This window comes from Rattus rattus, chromosome 1, assembly GCF_011064425.1.
Source record: "Rattus rattus isolate New Zealand chromosome 1, Rrattus_CSIRO_v1, whole genome shotgun sequence".
In the NCBI taxonomy this organism is placed as follows: Eukaryota; Metazoa; Chordata; class Mammalia; order Rodentia; family Muridae; genus Rattus; species Rattus rattus.
Genome location: NC_046154.1, coordinates 153387485 through 153404860, shown reverse-complemented (window position 1 = coordinate 153404860; position 17376 = coordinate 153387485). Strand labels below are relative to the sequence as shown.

Below are 17376 nucleotides of genomic sequence, written 5' to 3'. Positions count from 1 at the left end.
GCTATCGACACTGGAGGGAGAACGGGCTAGCTCCTCATGGGCTTGGCTTCACCATGGTGACTGCCATCACTGTAATCCACAGGTAGCGCTAACTGCAGAGACACTATGTCCAGGCTGGAGCAGGGAGGGGTGAGGCCCAGGGTCCGGAGTCACATACAAGCATCCCATCCTCTGTACCCTGGGAGATGCTGGTCCTCAGATGAGCTGTTTCCATGGAGACCGGAGCAGGATGCTGGGAGCTCCATGGGCCTCTGAGCTGTGGGAATCATTAAAAAGCATCAAAAGGGGGACCAGGCTTCCCAGGAGCTGAGGATGCTGGTAGAAGGGAGTCCTGCCATCTGCCCCACAGCTGTCATCCCCCTGTCTCAGTATTAGCTCTGCAGTCACAGGTTTGAGCCACCATGCCCAGTTTTAAAGATATCTCAGTCCTCAAAACATGTGGACAAGAGGCCTGTGGAGCTGGCGCTGCCCCCCTCAACCCCGAGCACCATGTTAGTCCTAAAATAGCACCTGTCTGGGGGACTCCTTCCCCCACACCTCCAAGCCCCCGCAGGAACTGATGTCACCATAGCTATGCTGCAGGAGCCTGGCAGCTGCTAGTCCACAAGAGACAGCAAACCAGAACGGGGGGCGTGAGGGTCCTAGTCACCTTGCCTGGAGCCTTGCGTATGCTCGGGTGAGTGGACGGCTTTAGAACTTGCTTCAGCCTCATTTGCCAACTTTCAGGGCCAATCCATTCTCCTGGGTGCTGAGCTGAGCCCCTGCTCTGCACACCGTCTATGGTGGGAGGTTGCCCCCACCCTGTTGTGACAAGTGCAGGTCCCCAGAGGGTGGTCTCCCCCAACAATGACCCTGACGCAAGAACACTGAAGGTGTCCTAGATCCCACGAGTACCTAGGTGTCACGAGCCCCATCCCTTCCCTGGAGGTCATAGGCTGGGGCCAGCTGTGTCCAGCACCCACCCCTGGGGCCCAGCACAGGTACCTGTGGATGCCAGGGAGAGGAGCGACTTACAATCTCTTCTCTTTTGAAGTAGGGTCTTATGTCTCCCAGGCTGGCCAAGGATTACCCAGAACTGATGCACCGCCTTTAACCTCAAGTGGCAGGATGACATCATGTGCCACCATGCCCAGTCTATGTAGCCAGTGTGGTAGTGCAGGCCTGTCACTTCTGCTCTTAGAAAGCTGGGGCAGGAAGACTGCCATTATGCCAGCCAAGACTGCAGGGACATCCTCCCTCAGCAGTAGAGGAGCTAGTCCCCACCATGAGCCCAGGGACTTGAGTTGGGATCTCCAGCACCCGGGCATGTCACAGCTGAGCATGGCAGCCATACTAGTCACCTGAGTTATGGAGATCAGAGCAGGAACCTGACTTAGGGCACAGACAGAGGCCTTAACTCAAAAGGTAAGGCAAAGGGATGCTGAGAGGGCTCAGTGGGTAATGGTGCTTGCTGCCAAGCCTGATAACCCAAGTTCAACCTCCAGGCGAGGTCAGGAGAAACTGACCTTGTGCTAATCATCCTAAACCCCCACCACAAGCACGCATGCGCCTGTAGGAGGTGGGGAGACCCTTGCAATCTGCAGCCTCTGAAGTCCCTATGCTGGGACAGGCTGGCTCTCAGTGCAGATCCACAACAGCCCCCCACGTTGGGCTCAGGAGCACAGCATCAAAACCTGTTATTGTACCTGTCCCAGGACCTGGGAACAGGCCATGCCTCTGCTTGAACCCAGACCCCCATTTTGCCAGGATCTGTGGTTATGGAGACAGAAGAACTCCTGCTGCGAATGCCTGTGGCCTACCTGGCCTGCTCCAGTGGGAGATTAGCAATCCCTTCATGAGCTGGTGGACAGGCCCCAGCCTCACAGCGGCAATTCAACTTTTGTTTGCTGACTGACTTTACCAGACAGGCACTTGAGCAATGAGCAGGGCCCAGTGTAAGCTTGGGCCTTCAGCCCTGCCATGACCCCTGCCCAATGTGGCATGTCCCCTGCCTCTTCCACTGAGAGCACGTGCAGTGCCAGTAAGCGATATTCATTGGACAGCCCAGGGTGGATGCCAGGGCCTGACTGACACCCCACAGACCCAGGAGAGAAGCAAACAGCACATGTTCAGGACACCTACAGGCTCGGTCCTTCAATATGGCTTTTATTTTGTAACCCGCCAACTGCAGACCCGCGGCCACCCCAAGGGGCCATCCATCCCCATGACCCGTCAGGACAGAGGGAGGTGGCACATGCCCTGTGTACTTCTTCAGTGGCAGGTGGCACTGGCCTCAGCCGTAACCAGCTGCCAGGTTAAGAGTAGTGAGGGGAACGAGAGTGCCCAGGGCCAGGGCAGGAGGCTGACCCCCCTCGTCCTATGACACGAGTGCCACCAGGGTGGCAGCCACCACTGCTGAACAGAGGCAGCCTATGGTGGGTGGGGGAGCCAGGCCTCAGCAGGTGCTAGAGGGATGCAAGCAGCTGGTCTTCAGATGGCCTCCGCTGCCCCGCCTGACACCTCCTGGGTCATATTGCTATTGAATCAATTGAATCAATTCACTGTGGGGTCCCTGAGGTCAACCGTCAGCACCGGTGTCCCCCTCCCAAGGCCATCCTGTTGGGGACATCCAGGGCTGTGCTAGGCCTGGGTCCCATCAGACACTATGACAGAGGACTGGACTCCCCAGAATGTATCTCAGGTAGGGAAACTGAGGCTGGGGGGGGGGAGAGCAGTGTAGAAGGTGGGGAGACCTCAGGACTGCACACACTCCAGACCAGGGCCAACTCCTGCTCAGTCACCAGCATTGGGACTGAGCGAAGGGACGCTTGCAGGAGGGGCCAGAACCTCAGGTGGCTCAGATCCAGCTGGGGGACCAGGTGGGTTCAATGGTGGCAGAGGTGACAACAGGCGGGACAGGGGTATGAGGAGGAGCATCAGGGAGACAGTGTCGGGTGCTGGCCAGTGCTGGGGCGAGGCAGGCTGACGGTGGCTGCCTCTGGGGAACTGCAGAGACAGGCTTCTGGGACCCAGCCACTGGGGAGGCCAACAGCAGCGTGTGGCCCTTCAGTGCACGTGGCCCGGGTCATCATTCCATCCCAATGGGCTCGTCTGCAGGCGGGCGGGGCTCTCCTCCAGGGCATTCAAAGAAATGGACAGGGAGAGGTGCCCCTGCATCCTAGTGACCCATCCAAACCCTCTGTGGTTCAGTCTGGCTGCTGTGGGTGCGTGGGCTAGTACCTCCTGGGCCACCTGTGCATGGCCACTGTCACTGTGCCTTGGCCTTGAGCAGCAGTCTCTGCACCGTCTTGTATAGCACATGGAAGTGCTGGTGGGAAGAACATGCATGAGGGACACTGGAGAGCCAGCCCCCACCCACCCCAGACATTTGCACAGTCGTTCACCTACCTGGACGGCTGTGTATGCCATGCCAAGGTACGCCCCAATGCACAAGGCCAGCAGCAGGTCGAAGATGGCTGGCTTGACCCTGAGGGACAGTCCATGGGGTCAAGGATGGGAGAATGGTCATCCCCACAGATGGTGGTGCCCTGGACTCTGGCCCACCACTCACCTGTAAGCGTTCATCACCTGCTTCAGCTGGTCATAGAAGACAAACTCAGGGTCCCTGTGGAGAGACAGCCCTGGTTCAGTGCCTCTCCCCAAGGCTCCTCCTCAGAGAACTCCCTGGCGTCACAGTGCTTGGGAGGTCCATGCAGGAACATGGCAAGCGTGAGGCTTGCCCAGACTACAGGTCAAGTGCTCAGTTCAGGAAGCTAAGAATATTTCTGAAATAGTCAAGAAGGGGACTAGGAACTCCCCTGGACTGACGCCCATGCTGGCCCCTGGCCTGCTCCTATTTTGGGCCTGTGTCTCCCGTGCTGAGGGCCCGTGGCTGGCCGCTCACCGCTTGTCAGCCTTCACGTGGTGCTGCCGCACGTCCTTCAGGTAGCGGCTCAGGAAGTGCTCCAGTGTGCTCAGGAACGTCCCGTCCTTGTCCAGCAGTTGGGCGGCCCGGGGCTGGTTGGTGAGCCAGTCCATGACTGAGTCTATCTGCTCCTGCTGGACCTGCTAGAGGGGTGCAAGCTGGGGTCACAGCACGGGTCCCTGTGGTCCCCCCCAATGCCCCACACTTTACCATCTGCTCCGTGAACACTGGCATGTCTGGGGGCGTCCCCTGTAGAGGGAGGGACAGGGAGGTGTGAGCTGGTCAGCGGGGCTGTACGGACTACCCAGACAGGGCCAGCCCAGGAGGCTCACCTTCTCTGTCAGGTTGTAGATGACCCTTGTGAGGGCCTCAGCGATGATCCTTGTGTTCCGAGTCAGGGTCTTGGAGTCCACCCGGGACCTTGGGGACACAGGGACAGGCTCCTCAGGCAAGGCAGTCAACCCTAGTGACTAGGCTCTGGGGACAGCAGCTAGGTAGCAAGGGCTGGGCCTAAGAGTGTGCATGAGCATGGCCTCCGCCCAGGACAGCCAAGGCCCAGTGAGGTGGAGGTGCTATAGGGAAGTGTGGGGGCAGCACCGCACCTGCAGGGCCCAGGATACCCCGCAGGGAATAGGTAACCCAGGACCCCTTGGCAGGTGGATGAGTGACCTTCCTTCAACCCAGCAACCAGCCCGAGTGGTGTCCTGGAGACCCTGCTCCTCACTGTGACCTCCAGGTGTGGGATGGGCTCTTGGCCTCCTACAGCCTGCTCCTGACTCAGCTCCACCCCACCCAGGACAACTGCTCACACCCTGTTCCATGGGCAGCCCATGGAGAGCTCTAAAAGATGGCCCTGCTCCCCTACAAAGAAGGTCATTAGCTCATGCCCCACCCAGGAAGCTCACTCGCTCTGTGTGGGTGCTGTAAGGTGCCCCTTAAAAGGGTTCTAGAAGGAAGCCCCAGCATAGGCCGCAGAATTGACCCTCACAGAAGATACCCAAGGGAGGGTTCTGGAATACTCCACCTCCCCTATGAGACCCATGGAAGTTTCTAAAAGACAACCATCCTCTGTGAGACTGTTACAGAAGAACGTCTCAGCAAGTTCTGGAAAGTGCCTTCTATGAAGGTTCTAGAAAGTGCCACCCACAGGTTCTGAAGGGTGCTCCACCAAAGGTACCCCTACGGAAGGAATAGTAATAGTAATAGCAATAGTTCTCAACCTTCCTTTAATATAGTTCTTCATGTTGTGACCCCCAAACATAAATATTTTTTAAAGATTTATTTACTTTGTTTATATGAGTACACTGTCACTGTCTTCAGACACCCCAGAGGAGGGCATCAGATCCCATTACAGATGGTTGTGAGCCACCCTGTGGTTGCTGGGAATTGAACTCAGGACCTCTGGAAGAGCAGTCAGTGCTCTTAACCACCAAGCCATCTCTCTCCACCCCACATTATTTTATGGCTACTTCAAAACTGTAATTTTTGCCTGTTATGAATCTTAACGTAAATATCTGATGTGCAGGATGTCTAATACGCAACCTCAGAGGGGGCTCAACCTAAAGGTCGAGAACCACTGTTACAGAAGCTGCCCCTGCCCAGAAAAGGCCTGGGAAGGCAACTTCTTTAGGGCACTAAAGCAGCTCCGACCAATGAACATCCTGCCCCAAGTGCTCTAACGGGCAGGCAAGAGCCCCAGAGGCCTGGAGTCCCACAGGGCCTGGAACAGTCTCTGCTGCTCACCGCACATCCATGATGCTGCTGCGGGGCCCTGCGCGGTGGCTCTCCAGATGGGACAGCGTGAAGGCGGGCAGCCTCCGGATGGCAAAGCGCTCGTGCTCCCAGGCCAGCACGTCATCTGCTAGATTGATTTTCTTGTGTACCATGGAGAAGCTGACGTCAGGGAACTGGTGCGCAGCCACCATCTCCAGCTCGCGCAGGAAGGCATGCTGCAGTGTCCCCTCCCTCGGAGGCTTGGACACATGCAGCCGCAGGTGGCTGCCACGTCCCACGGTGTCCAGGCACAGAACAAAGGCTACGTTGTCCTGCAGGAGGCTGGAGTCTGTAAGGTGAGGAAAGGGGTCAGAGGGGCATGGCCCCGCCTACCAAAGACAGACTCCGCCCACCAGCCCATCGTCTGGGACCTCCCACACCCAGCCGGGCTTGCCTGTGTGGTCCAGGCTGTCCTCAAGCCAGCGCTTGGTGCCCTGGTAGTTGAACTTGCCCCCTCCAGATGCGAAGAACAGAAGGTTGTACCTGTGGGTGTGGGTGTCAAGAGGGTGACAGGACCAGGACAAAGGTTTCCAACTGAGACGGGAAGCCTCAGGTTTCTGCAGACCCACCACCAGGTGACAATTCCCCAATGCCAGGCCAGGGGCTCCACAATTTGGACAGCCACAAGTGTCCCCTGAGAGCCCTTCAGGGAGGCCTCTGAGAACTTTAAGTGGAGGAGCTCAGACTACCTCCACACTGCCCCAGCCCCAGATGCCAAGGGCCAGCGGACACACAACTGTGTGGACTTCACGGGTGCCTCACACCCTCACCAGTCTGGGAACCAGAGCCAGGCCACTGAGCCCAGGTTGTCCATGGCCTGTACTGCTGACTGGCTACTGTCATACAGGGCTGCCAGGGCTGGGTGAAGCCACTGGTGCTGGCCGTAAGGGACAGACATATCCAGGGTGAGCAAGAACAAAGCTGCTTCATGACTTTTAAAAGAGTGACGGCCCTCAGTCCTGTGACCACTACGGGACCACCTTGTGACCATGAAGAAGCTGCTGGATACTGGCCGCCACCTCTCACTGTTGTAGGCTCCCGACTGTGGCCACCCTGTGTGCCCCAGCTCACAAATGCTGAGACCACTCTCCTGTGACCTGGGTGGTACCTCAGGACAGGTGTGACTGTCCCAACTGTGGGCATGGATGGGTGGAGGCCGGGGATGCTGCTCAGGTCCCTCCAGGGCTCAGGGCTCCCCAGAGATCACCCAGGAGTGTCCATAAAACAGAGGGGAGATTCTGGCTGCAGATGGTTCCATCCCCACTGACCAACAGCACCCTGGGGTGGGCTGGACCAGCCCCCACCCCCACCCCCGGAACTCACGCTGCATGAGTGCGCTTGTACGTGTAGAGGCGTGAGAAGAGGCGAGCCAGCTCCAGCAGCACAGAGATGCCGCTCCCGTTCGAGTCTGCACCCAGTGACAGCCACTGTGGGCAGAGGGCCCATCAGTCATGCCTCCTGTAGGCCAGACCCACCCACCTGGTGCCAGAGCCACAGGGCACCAGGGGAGAAAGCATGCATGAAAGCCCACTGGACAAGCATGGCCACGCCTTTAACCCTAGCACTTGGGAGACTGAGGCAGGGGGATTTGTCTGAACTCCAGGACAGCTAGAGCTGCAAAGAGAGACCATCTCAAACAAACAGTCATGGGAGGTTGGGGCAGCCTGCCCTTGGAGGCTCTGGGGACAGATGGACAAGGCAGGGGCTTGGAGCCAAGTGTGGTAGTTTGAGTAAGAATGGCCCCAATGCTCAGTCAGCAGTGACACTACCTGAGGAAGACTAGGTGTGGCCTTGTTAGAGGAAGTATGCCACTGGCCTGGGCTTTGAGGTGCCAAAAGCTCATGCCCAGCCCACTCTGTCCATCTGTCTCTGTCTGCCTCAGCTTGCACATCAGGATGTAGGGTCCAGCTCCCCACTGCTGTCGAGGTTAACTGACCAACCCTTTTATAAGTGTTGTCACAGTCACGGCACCCATCTCCTCAGCAACACAACACTCAAGCGTAGGTGTAAAGTTCTGGGTCCCCGGCCACCCACATCACCCACCAAGATGGTGCCAGGCAGCCTCTGCCCTTCTGCGGTGCCCCTGACCTTTCCTGGCCCTGTACCAGGGTACTTACTGGAGCTACCCCAAAGGCGTCGTAGTGAGCTACGATGACGATGGTGGGGAGGTCCTCCCCTCCCAGCCCTGTCAGCCGCCCCTGTAGAGAGACAGAGATGGATTCTAGATGCCCAAGGCAGTGGCTGTGATTCCTGAGGGTCACCCTGATGTGCTATAAGCCTTGACACCAAGAACAGGCAGTGGTAGCACCCGTGGGTGGACGGTCTCCTCAGCCCCGGTGGACCAGGGCACAGACTGAGGTCCAGGAAGGGACTGCACAGAGAGGTGACCACACCAAGTCCCCAGGACCCTCCATGACTAAGGACAGTCTGTCCACCTGCCATCACAGCACTCACCAGAATGCCATAGACAATCGTGCAGTGCACACTAGGTCTGCACGGCTGCCCGTGGCACTGCAGTCTGGCTTGCTGTCCCCCTACTGTGGCTGACTGACTTATCCCCTCAGAGGACCCCTGGTGACAGAACTAAAAAAGTAGGGCTTTCTTTTCTTTTCATGCTCTTGCCCTCTTTCTCTTCTCTGCTCTTGTGCCCTCTTTGTCCCTGTCCCTATTAAACTAGGGTCTCCTGTGTCTCAATGGTAGTCTTGAACTATGTAGTCAAGGATGGCCCTGCACCCCTCATCTTTTTGCCCCAGCCTCCCAGGGGTGTCTTAGCACACCAGGCTCATGTGACCCTGGGGAGTGAGCCCAGGACACTGAGCTGCCAAGTACTGCCCACTGAGCCCCAGCCTCAGCCTGCAGTAACGTTCCTTTGTCATGCCACCTCCCACACGTGGCAGAGGGGTGACTAGATGTCTGGGATCAGGGTGCTGCGGCCTGTGCAAAGGCCCTGGAGCGAACTAAGAAGGTGGGGGCTCACCTCCACACTGGTGATGAGCCAGTCACTCACTGCCTGGCTCTGGGCTCCGCTGGTCACCATCTGGAAGCCATTGGCTGTGGCTGTGTGCAGCAGTACTGGGGACAGAAGGGGAGGGGTCACTTGGGTCTGTGTCTGGGGCCACAGCTGGGGTGGGAACTGCAGACACAGAAGCCAGGGAAAGGCCGGTAGATGCAGGACGCAGCTACCCCACGCGCTCTGGAGGCTTGGCTCACCTTCGGCCGCAGAGGCAGAGCCCTGGGAGGCAGAGGCAGCCTGGGTCTGCTCATAGATGGACAGCAGGGCCTCATCCTCCACAGCAAAGTACACGGGGACCACAGTCTCCATGGCCAGCATCTCAGGCTCGATCTCCATGAATTGCTGTGGGGAGTGCAGGCATTCAGGGACTTGCAGCCACCCCCAGAATGCCCCCCAACCTCAGCTTCCTTCCAGAAGGGGAAGGACACGCCCCTGTGTTTCTAAGATGCAACCTGAGGGGCACACATGGGACTGAGACATGGGCTTACCCGGACAACATCCTGAGGCACCGCAGCCATGGCACGGGGCAGGATGATGACCACAGCACCTGCCGACTGCCGCAGGGCCTTCTGATAGTGCTCGTAGGAAAAATCCAGGAGCCGCATGAGCACGCAGCGGCGGCTCAGCACATCCGCGTCCACTGTGCGCGCCTCCGTGTTGAGTACAGCATTCCGCGTGCCTGTGGGAGACACAGGGTGACAGTGTCATGACCTGGGGCCTGCACCTGTCACAGCAGCACAGTGAGTCCCCTGGGCCCCACTTACAGTTACACTGGGTGGCACAGAATACATGAGGTGTTTTATAAATGCTCAACTCTCACAAGAATGATGGCAGGCAGTACCCCTTAGATGCACATGGCCAGGAGGGGGCACAGACAGAGGGCTCACTGTGGAGGGAACTCCATTCCAGTGGGGTCTCCAGGGTGGTCACCTGAATGCTGACAGGACACCCTCCTACTCAAAGACCCAGGTGTCAAAGGCACAAGGTGGCTGAGTCTAGAACGGTTCATGTATGATCTTTCCAATCACATGGGGTTGAGATGCACCCCAGGGCAGCAGCCGGATGTGGACCTGCTGCCCAGACTTCCCTGTGGGCAGCATAGAAATGGCCATCTCCTGGGCACACAGGGAACCTGGGGCGCAGGCCCAACTGAGGCCCAGCCCCCACTTTCTAGGACCTCAGAATCCGTGGGAGTCAGGTGAGGGAACAACTGGGAACAACTTTCCCAAAAGTCAGCATGGGCCAAGCACCTCCCGGCAGGCAGACACCCTACTCCCTTCAGGGAGAGGTGACAGCTCTCCCTCCTCAACCTGTTCCTGGCCTCCAAGGGCGGCTCAGGTAGCAGCGCTCCCTGCAGGTCCCTCCAATGTCCCGAGGGAACAGTGCTTTCTGGAGTCCTAGAGACTGAAGCTGGATACGTGGCAAGACGGTGTTCCGTATCCAGCTTTGTTGTCTGTGGGGACGGGACACAGAGCCCCAGTGGGCAGTGCTGGCCAGCACCAGTCCCCAGGACTCCCCAAAACCATTGTGTTACTACCCACAGGAGGCCAGCTAGGGTCTCAGTTCCAACTGAGCGGTGCCAGCTCAGGGGTGTCATAAAGGCAGGTGGGCAGTCAGCAGGCTCCTCCCCAACGCTGGCTGCTTGGCTCGGTGGTGTCAGTGACCAATAAAACTTCATCCACAACCAGGGAGGCCAAGCCTCATTAGGTGGCTCCAGGACGGTGAGGTGACGCTGGGCCTCAGGGTCACCGAGGCCCTGGGGAGGCTGACAGATGCTGAAGTTCTGCTCCAAGCCTCAAGATAAGAAGGCCAGAGTCCACAGCGGGAGGGAGGCAGCCTGGGTCACAGTCACACCTCACAAGCCGCCTTTCCCACCAGCGCTGGTTATTTCTCAACAAGACGCAGGGGAAGCTGGGTAAGGAGAGTTGCGGTAAGGCTGTTGAGTAGCCAGGGGCTGAGGGGAGCTCACGGGACTTAACCCCAGGGTTTTTCAAGACCTGCTCTGGCTGGCTGCCCCATGCTAGGTCCTCCAGGGTACAAACAGGATGCAAGATCCCACTAGTTCATGTCCACCCAAGGATGTGCTAGAAAGCCACACGCCAGGCATTGCCCACTGTAAACGAGTCCACTCACACCACACGCCAGCCCATCCAAGATTCTGTGCATTTGAGAAGCAGATGTGAAAATTAGTGGTTTAGGAACTGCCCTCCGGATCACAGAATGCTCTGGAACAACCATAGGCTTAGTACCACTTGCTTCAAGTGGCTTCTATGATTCCCTCGGCCATCCGTGACACCCCACAGTTGGCAGTTTAGTAGGTGGCTCTTCAGAAGACGCCAGGTCACTAAGAACTGCAAGCAGATGCTGACGGCACTAGGAGCACCTGGTTACCTACTCTTGGTCCTGTGGACCTGGCCTAGAATAAGACCCTCACCCCAGGGTGCCCTAGGCACCAGGGCACTGTTTCAGGGCACTTTTCTAGGCCCTGCAAGGTGCTGAGCAGACCTCCACCCCTTAGAGCTCCCCAAGCTGGGGCAGCAACATGACCCCTGCCATGGTAACAGTGCGCTTTAAAGAGAAATTAATGTAATTCTGGGTACAAGGGCCCGTGGGGTGCACATAGACAGGCTTGGGTGCACAGACCAGGCTGGCACACCCGCTCAAAAATGGGGGACTGGTCTTGTCATTCAAGCAGAGACTTAGCATCAAGGCTGAGAGGCAAACCAATGAGCAGAAGGTTCTGGAAGGCTAGACACCATAAGCAGGGAGTGGGAGGCTCTGCGAAGCCCAAAGCCTAGGTATGGGGACAGAGATCCTGGGGAACCTTGGCGAGGGGTGTGGAGCAGAGCAAAGGGGTGAAGGCGTGGTGCTGTGGAAGCCAAGGCCCCAGGGAACCCCAGGACAGCAGGCCTTGGGGCAGACGCCAGCCTGAGAGAGGTCTGAGGCAACCGCTATCAGAGAGGGATCAGGGTGACTGGATCGAGGAGAGGTAAGAATCAGTGTGGCGATAATGGGATAGGGTGACAGGAGTCAGTGTTACAGCAGGGAAACTGAGGGGACAGGGCTGGGGAACACGATCAGTATGTCAGTAGGGAGACCGGGGTAGCAGTCGGGGGTCCTCTGCATGACAGTCACTGGGAGGACTAGTGTGGCAGTAGGGGGATGGCAGTGTCAAGGGAGGAGGTCAGGGGTCGCGCACCGTATGGCTGGCCCTGCAGGTCGTACTGCTGCATGCGGTACACGGTGAACTCGTGCGCGGCGTCGGCGGCGGGCAGCGGCGGCGCCACGAGCAGCAGCACAGCGGGCAAGAAGACGATAAAGCCGAGCGGCAGGCACGACGCCTTCAGCACGTTCTCGAGCACCTCGCCCGCTTCCTCCAGCATCCCGGTGGGCGGCAGGCCGCAAAGGCGGCGGCGGCGGACGGCGACAAGGAACAACCGCGGTTCCGCGGACTCAGCTCAGCATGGGCGGCTGCTGAGGTCCTTCGGGCAGAACCACGGACAACCCGCGCCTGCCCTAGGGTCCTTCGGGCAGCGCCGCGGACGTCCCTGTCTGCCGCATCGCTTTTCGGGAAATATAGTCTTTCTTGTGAGCGAGCCTCGTTTTAAACGGCTCCGAGCGCGATGGAACGCTGGGAGTTGTAGGCACACTAAGACTCGCGTTGCGGCCTCTCAGAAGCTGTGGCAGTCCTTGCGCGCGGAGCACCCTGGAAGTTGTAGTACCACTGTGCGGCTCCCAGACGAAGCTATGGCGGACAGTCTAACTCATCCAAGCCTCAAAACACAGATCATTTACAAAGCTATTTAAACCTATTCTCAGTAAAGGTTGTTTAAGCCCTATGTTTGGCGTAGTTAATGAAAAGGAAAATAAAAGACTTAAAAGTGCAGGACGTGACCGTCCGACCCGGAAAGAGGTAGGAAAGGAAAGAGAAAGTGCCCATCCGGTACCTTGGTTTTCTGGGAATTGTAGTCCTATCGGGCAATCACAAAGGAATATAGGAACTGGAGTCGTTCTTTAGTTTCTAAAAGGAGGGGGGATTAAAATGTGCAAAAAAAAAAAGGAGACTTGAAAATGAAGGCTGAGGTCTTTGTCTTGAAGTTTCTACAGGATTTAAGTGAAGAAGAGGGGCAGGTAGTAAGGTAGTAAGGCAGGAATTGGCACAGGCTTTAATGGCAGTGAGGAGATCAAGATAACTGTAGTGGGACTAGGGCGACGATGGGAGGTCTTTAGTGTCCCTGTTCATATTTGGGACATATTTAACTTAACATTTTTGGTTTACCTATTGCAACTTCAATTTTAATTTCAGAGTACCCAATATTGCTATGGATTTGACTAGTCCCCGTGTCTTGGGGTAAATTAGGTGTGAATTAAAATTCTGTGTCGGGCTAGAGAGATAGCTCAGCAGTTAAGAGCACCGACTGCTCTTCCAGAGGTCCTGAGTTCAATTCCCAGCAACCACATGGTGGCTCACAACCATCTGTAAAGAGATCCGATGCCCTCTTCTGGTGTATCTGAAGACAGCTACAATGTACTTATATATAATAAATGAATAAATTAAAAAAAAAAAAAAAGAAATAAAAGACCAAACAGTGCCGCCCACCCACCTCCAGGCACAGTTGGAAATTCATCATGCAAACTGGCATGAGCTGACTTTGAGTAAGGTGTGCAGTAGGTGACTGGTGAGTGTGGGCTATTAAGAAGCTTGTGGAGAACTCAGGGATGGTGCCTTCTCTGAAGACCTTGTCCTAGGGTCCTTCTAGGTAAAAAAGCAGAGTCTCAGACTCAAACTTGTGGCCTTTCCCCCCAGGGTAAGCATTACTGCAAGGCATGGATGCCAGCTGTCTACTGAGGCCGCAGACAATGAGAACTGAAAGTGTAGAGAAGACAGTTGAGATGATGTGTGCCCAACACCCTGAACTTGTGTCATCTATAACAGTGACAATCGCTAGCGTCCTAGAGTCACTGTCAGTGGGACTCGGTTACAATACACTGAGAAACTGAATGTGTGGGTTTCACTCATTTTAATGCATTTTACGCAGCCCTGCGTGGTTCGCAGCTGTACTGTCACAAGGTAGAGTCCACAGCTTCCTGTCACAGCATATCTTGGTGATTCAGAACCGGAAGGGCGAGGCTGTAGGGTTACAGGACCAGTTGAGATTGCCCCAGACCTCGGGTGGGTGGGTCTATCTCCCCACAGAGAGATAGAGAACCCGGAGGAGAGAGGCCATGGGGGCAGGTTGCTTGTCCCAATGGGGAAGTCACTGAGAAGAGGAATGGATGACAGACTGGGGTGCCCCCAGCCCCTCCTGTAGTTCTTACAACACATCAGGTTGCCTTCAAACAAATGGTGCAGGTGTACCCCATCCCAGCACACCCCCAAAGCACTGGGTGCCAGTGACACACCCCCAAAGCACTGTGACCAAGAGACATGTTACAGCATCCTGGTCACAGCACACATGTGTCTAAGAAATAACCATAAGGCACTGTCCTGTCCATGACCTCGGACATGGACACCCCGTTCGCTGCCTGGGAGCCCCATCGAGGCCCAGACTCACTGGATCTGGCTCTGGCCACTCCCTGCCAAACATTCATCATGGGGAGTTTCGTGGAAGGAACCCGGGGTCTGCAGGTATGTTCTCAATCACCGTCAGGCTAGGATCTTGTGTCCAGTCCCTTCTCACCTCTCCTGGGAGGGCCTGCTCGGTGGGCGACCGGCTGGTTCAAGCTCTAGGCGCTGCGGATGCTGGAAACGCTGGACAGCGGCTCTCGCATCTTGAAGCTGAGTGACCTCGAAGTCCGAAAACTGTCCCTGGGCCTCAGCGAGCTGTCAGTGGTGGATGCCCCAGAGTGGGCCTCGGTGATCCGGGTCAGGCAGTCTCCAGGGCCTCTCAGGCCTAACCTGAGGCAGCCGCAGCACAGGAAGGTCAGCACAGCGTGCTGCACCTCACGACTGCGGAAGGAATAGATGAGAGGATTGATGGCTGAGTTGAGCACGGCTAGGGCCAGGATCCAGTCCATGCCGCGCAGGTACTCCTGGGCCCAGACATTAGATCCAAAGATGTCGGCCAGGAGCAGGCCAAACAGGGGACCCCAGCACACCACAAAAGCCACCAAGATCATCAGCACGGTGTTGAGTAGCCTGCGGGACTTGCGGCGGGCAGGAGGACGCGGGGACTTCTGCCCGTTGGCTCGGACCACCCTAAAGATGGCCCCGTAGAGGCTCAGGATAGTCACTAGGATTAGGGCGAAGACCACCACACAAAAGAGCACATAGCCCTTGGAGTAGAGGGGCAGCAGGCTAGAGCAGCGCTGGAAGGCGCACACACAGTTCCAGCCCAGCAGGGGCAGCAGGCCCAGGGTAGCTGCCAGCAGCCAGCACAGACCGATGCAGCCATACACACGGCTGGTCTTGGTGGCCCCGCTCTCAGCCACCCGCACCATGGTGGCGAAGCGCTCGCCGGCTGTGAAGAGGAGACTGAAGGTGGACGCAGCCAGGGCCATGAAGAGCAGGCCCTCCCGCAGGAACCAGTGCACAGGTGACAGCTGGAAGGTGCGAGTTCCCGACAGCAGCACGTTGACCACGTAGGCCAGGCCTGTGAGCAGGTCGCTCAGGGTGATGTTCAGGAGGCAGTAGTACACCCAGCGCCGTGAGCGCATGTGGATGGCGATGGCAGCCAGCACCATGGCGTTTTCCAGCACCACCAGGCAGCCCGCTGCCACCGACGGCCCCCGCAGCATCCCCAGCCCGCCATTGTCCTCAGGGCCCCCACGGCTAGCCAGCCTGCCGCTGTGATTGTAGTGCAGGACGATGAGCAGGCTGTGACCGCTAGCCGCCAGTCGGTGGCAGGACTCTGGGGTCACTAGCGTGGACCAGGTACTGATGTTCATGGCCTTCCCCGGGGATAGACTGAGAGAGGCCCCCGGCAGGGTGGAGTCACAGCCTGGCCTGGGTTTCCTGTTGTTTGAAATTTCCTGTTATGCTCAAGGTGCCCCAGAGTGGGTGGGGGCGAGGCCAGGGCAGGGAGGGGCATCTGAGCAACCGTTGGAGTGACTCTGGGGGCTTGGAGAGGACGATTCCTCTGGGCACCCCACCCTGCCTGAATTTCTGTCCTTGGATAGGAGTTAGAGCACTAGATGGGATGTCACTATTGAGCACTAGATGGGATGTCACTATTGGACAATGGGCATCACCTGGCACCTGTTCCGGTCCCAAGAACCCCTCCACCCACCTCCTTGTGCCCAACCGTTCCAAGCATGCTTATATACAGCAGGTACCTAATAAATGTTTGTCAACTGTACACAGGAAGTATGTCATAAATGCTTGTCACTTGTATACACCAGCCAAGCCTCAATAAATGTCACCCAAACACATAAAGTGCCACCTGTGCATAACAGGTGCTTGCTATCTTCTTAAGATTTTTGTTACATTTATTTATTTATTTATTTATTTATTTATTTATTTATGGTGTGTAGGAATCTTTCTGAGTCATGTCATGTGCTGAGGTCAAAGGGCAACTCTCAGGAATCCCCTCTCCCCTTCCATCATGTGGGTCCCAGAACCAAACTCGGGTTGGCAAGTTTGGTTTCAAGCACCTTTCTCCCTGGGCCGTGCGTTCACGGGTGCCGAGTGTTTAGTGACCTAACACAGCAAGGGCTTGATCATCAGTGTTTGCTGTGTGTACACAGAAAGTGCTTAAAAACAGGTGGCAGGGGCTGGAGAGGTGGCTCAGCGGTTAAGAGCACTGACTGCTCTTCCAGAGGTCCTGAGTTCAATTCCCAGCAACCACATGGTGGCTCACAACCATCTGTAATGGGATTCGATGTCCTCTTCTGGTGTGTCTGAAGGCAGCTACAGTGTGCTCATATATAATAAATAAATAAATCTTTAAAAACTAACCAAACAAAAAAACGTGGCACATCGGGCATAGCAGCACACACCTTTAATATCAGTACTTGGGAAGCAGAGGCAGGAGGATCTCTGTAAGTTCCAGGCCAGCCTAGGCTATATAATAGAGACACCCTGTGTAAGAAAACTCAAATAATTAATAATAATAAAGTGTGCCACCAATTCATAGTAGGTGCCTAAAGTCACCCATCGAAAAAAGTCACCCACACATGCCAGGTGCTTAACGAGATTTTGTTGCCTGTACCGGGGGTGCTTCATAATGTTTGTCAACCTATGGCAAAAACAGCAGGTGCCTAACCCATGTGCAAGGAACCCTGTAGCCCCCCTGGCAGCGCCGACTCAGTGTCACCACACACAGTTGCCCTGTGCTCTGACCCCAGCCTCAGCCTGGGACTGTCCTGAACCCCGATCCCTGCACTGAGCCCCAGTCCTACCAGAGCACAGCTCTGCTCTGACCCCCGTCACCCTGAAGAGACTTGATGTCCGACAGAGCACAAGCTCTGCCCAGGGCCCCTCTGCACTGACTCCCCGAGCTTCTACCCTATCCTGAGCCTTGATCCCAGGGTGAGCCCTGAGCCTCACTGATGTGATCACAGACACAGCGTAGTGCTGACACACCCAGGCTGAAGTTCCAAGCTGAAGACCAACTCCAGCCAAGCCCAGGACTGGGCCTCATGTAGTGAGTTCAAGCACTGGGGTACTGAGCACAGTACAGCTCTCTGCCCTTCGAGTCTGTAGCTGAGTTTCAAATGCACCCTGAAGACAGCACCGGGGCCCGCC

General features: G+C 56.7%; 2 protein-coding genes across 3 annotated transcripts; both read right to left on the bottom strand.

Annotated features, from left to right (window-relative positions):
- Positions 1 to 2124: 2124 nt before the first annotated feature.
- On the bottom strand, positions 2125 to 12209 carry Ncln (nicalin). 2 transcript variants are annotated; one of them, XM_032907163.1, is made up of 14 exons: positions 11890 to 12209; positions 9179 to 9369; positions 8888 to 9032; positions 8655 to 8749; positions 7795 to 7875; positions 7001 to 7104; positions 6072 to 6160; positions 5648 to 5966; positions 4237 to 4324; positions 4115 to 4153; positions 3884 to 4047; positions 3551 to 3604; positions 3388 to 3466; positions 2125 to 3307 (listed from the first exon to the last, which is right to left on the bottom strand). In XM_032907163.1, exons 1-14 carry the CDS (start codon positions 12071 to 12073, stop codon positions 3248 to 3250), a joined length of 1692 nt encoding a protein of 563 aa, XP_032763054.1. In that variant the 5' UTR covers positions 12074 to 12209; the 3' UTR covers positions 2125 to 3247. The 2 variants fall into 2 exon arrangements, with proteins under 2 accessions (XP_032763054.1, XP_032763063.1); XM_032907172.1 differs by having other exon boundaries at positions 3884 to 4044.
- A 1491-nt stretch (positions 12210 to 13700) lies between these two features.
- On the bottom strand, positions 13701 to 15603 carry S1pr4 (sphingosine-1-phosphate receptor 4). The gene has a single exon (XM_032890683.1). The coding sequence runs from the start codon at positions 15576 to 15578 to the stop codon at positions 14418 to 14420; it is 1161 nt and encodes a 386-aa protein (XP_032746574.1). The 5' UTR covers positions 15579 to 15603; the 3' UTR covers positions 13701 to 14417.
- Positions 15604 to 17376: the final 1773 nt, after the last annotated feature.

Bases quoted from the DNA above. Each gene is read 5' to 3' on its own strand.
- Ncln (XM_032907163.1), bottom strand. From the start codon at position 12,073: ATGCTGGAGGAAGCGGGCGAGGTGCTCGAGAACGTGCTGAAGGCGTCG. The intron at 9,033-9,178 runs GTAAGCCCATGT...CACTCCCCACAG, and splicing joins TGCCTCAGGATGTTGTCCGG to CAATTCATGGAGATCGAGCC. The intron at 3,308-3,387 runs GTAGGTGAACGA...TCTTCCCACCAG, and splicing joins TGGCATACACAGCCGTCCAG to CACTTCCATGTGCTATACAA.
- S1pr4 (XM_032890683.1), bottom strand. From the start codon at position 15,578: ATGAACATCAGTACCTGGTCCACGCTAGTGACCCCAGAGTCCTGCCAC.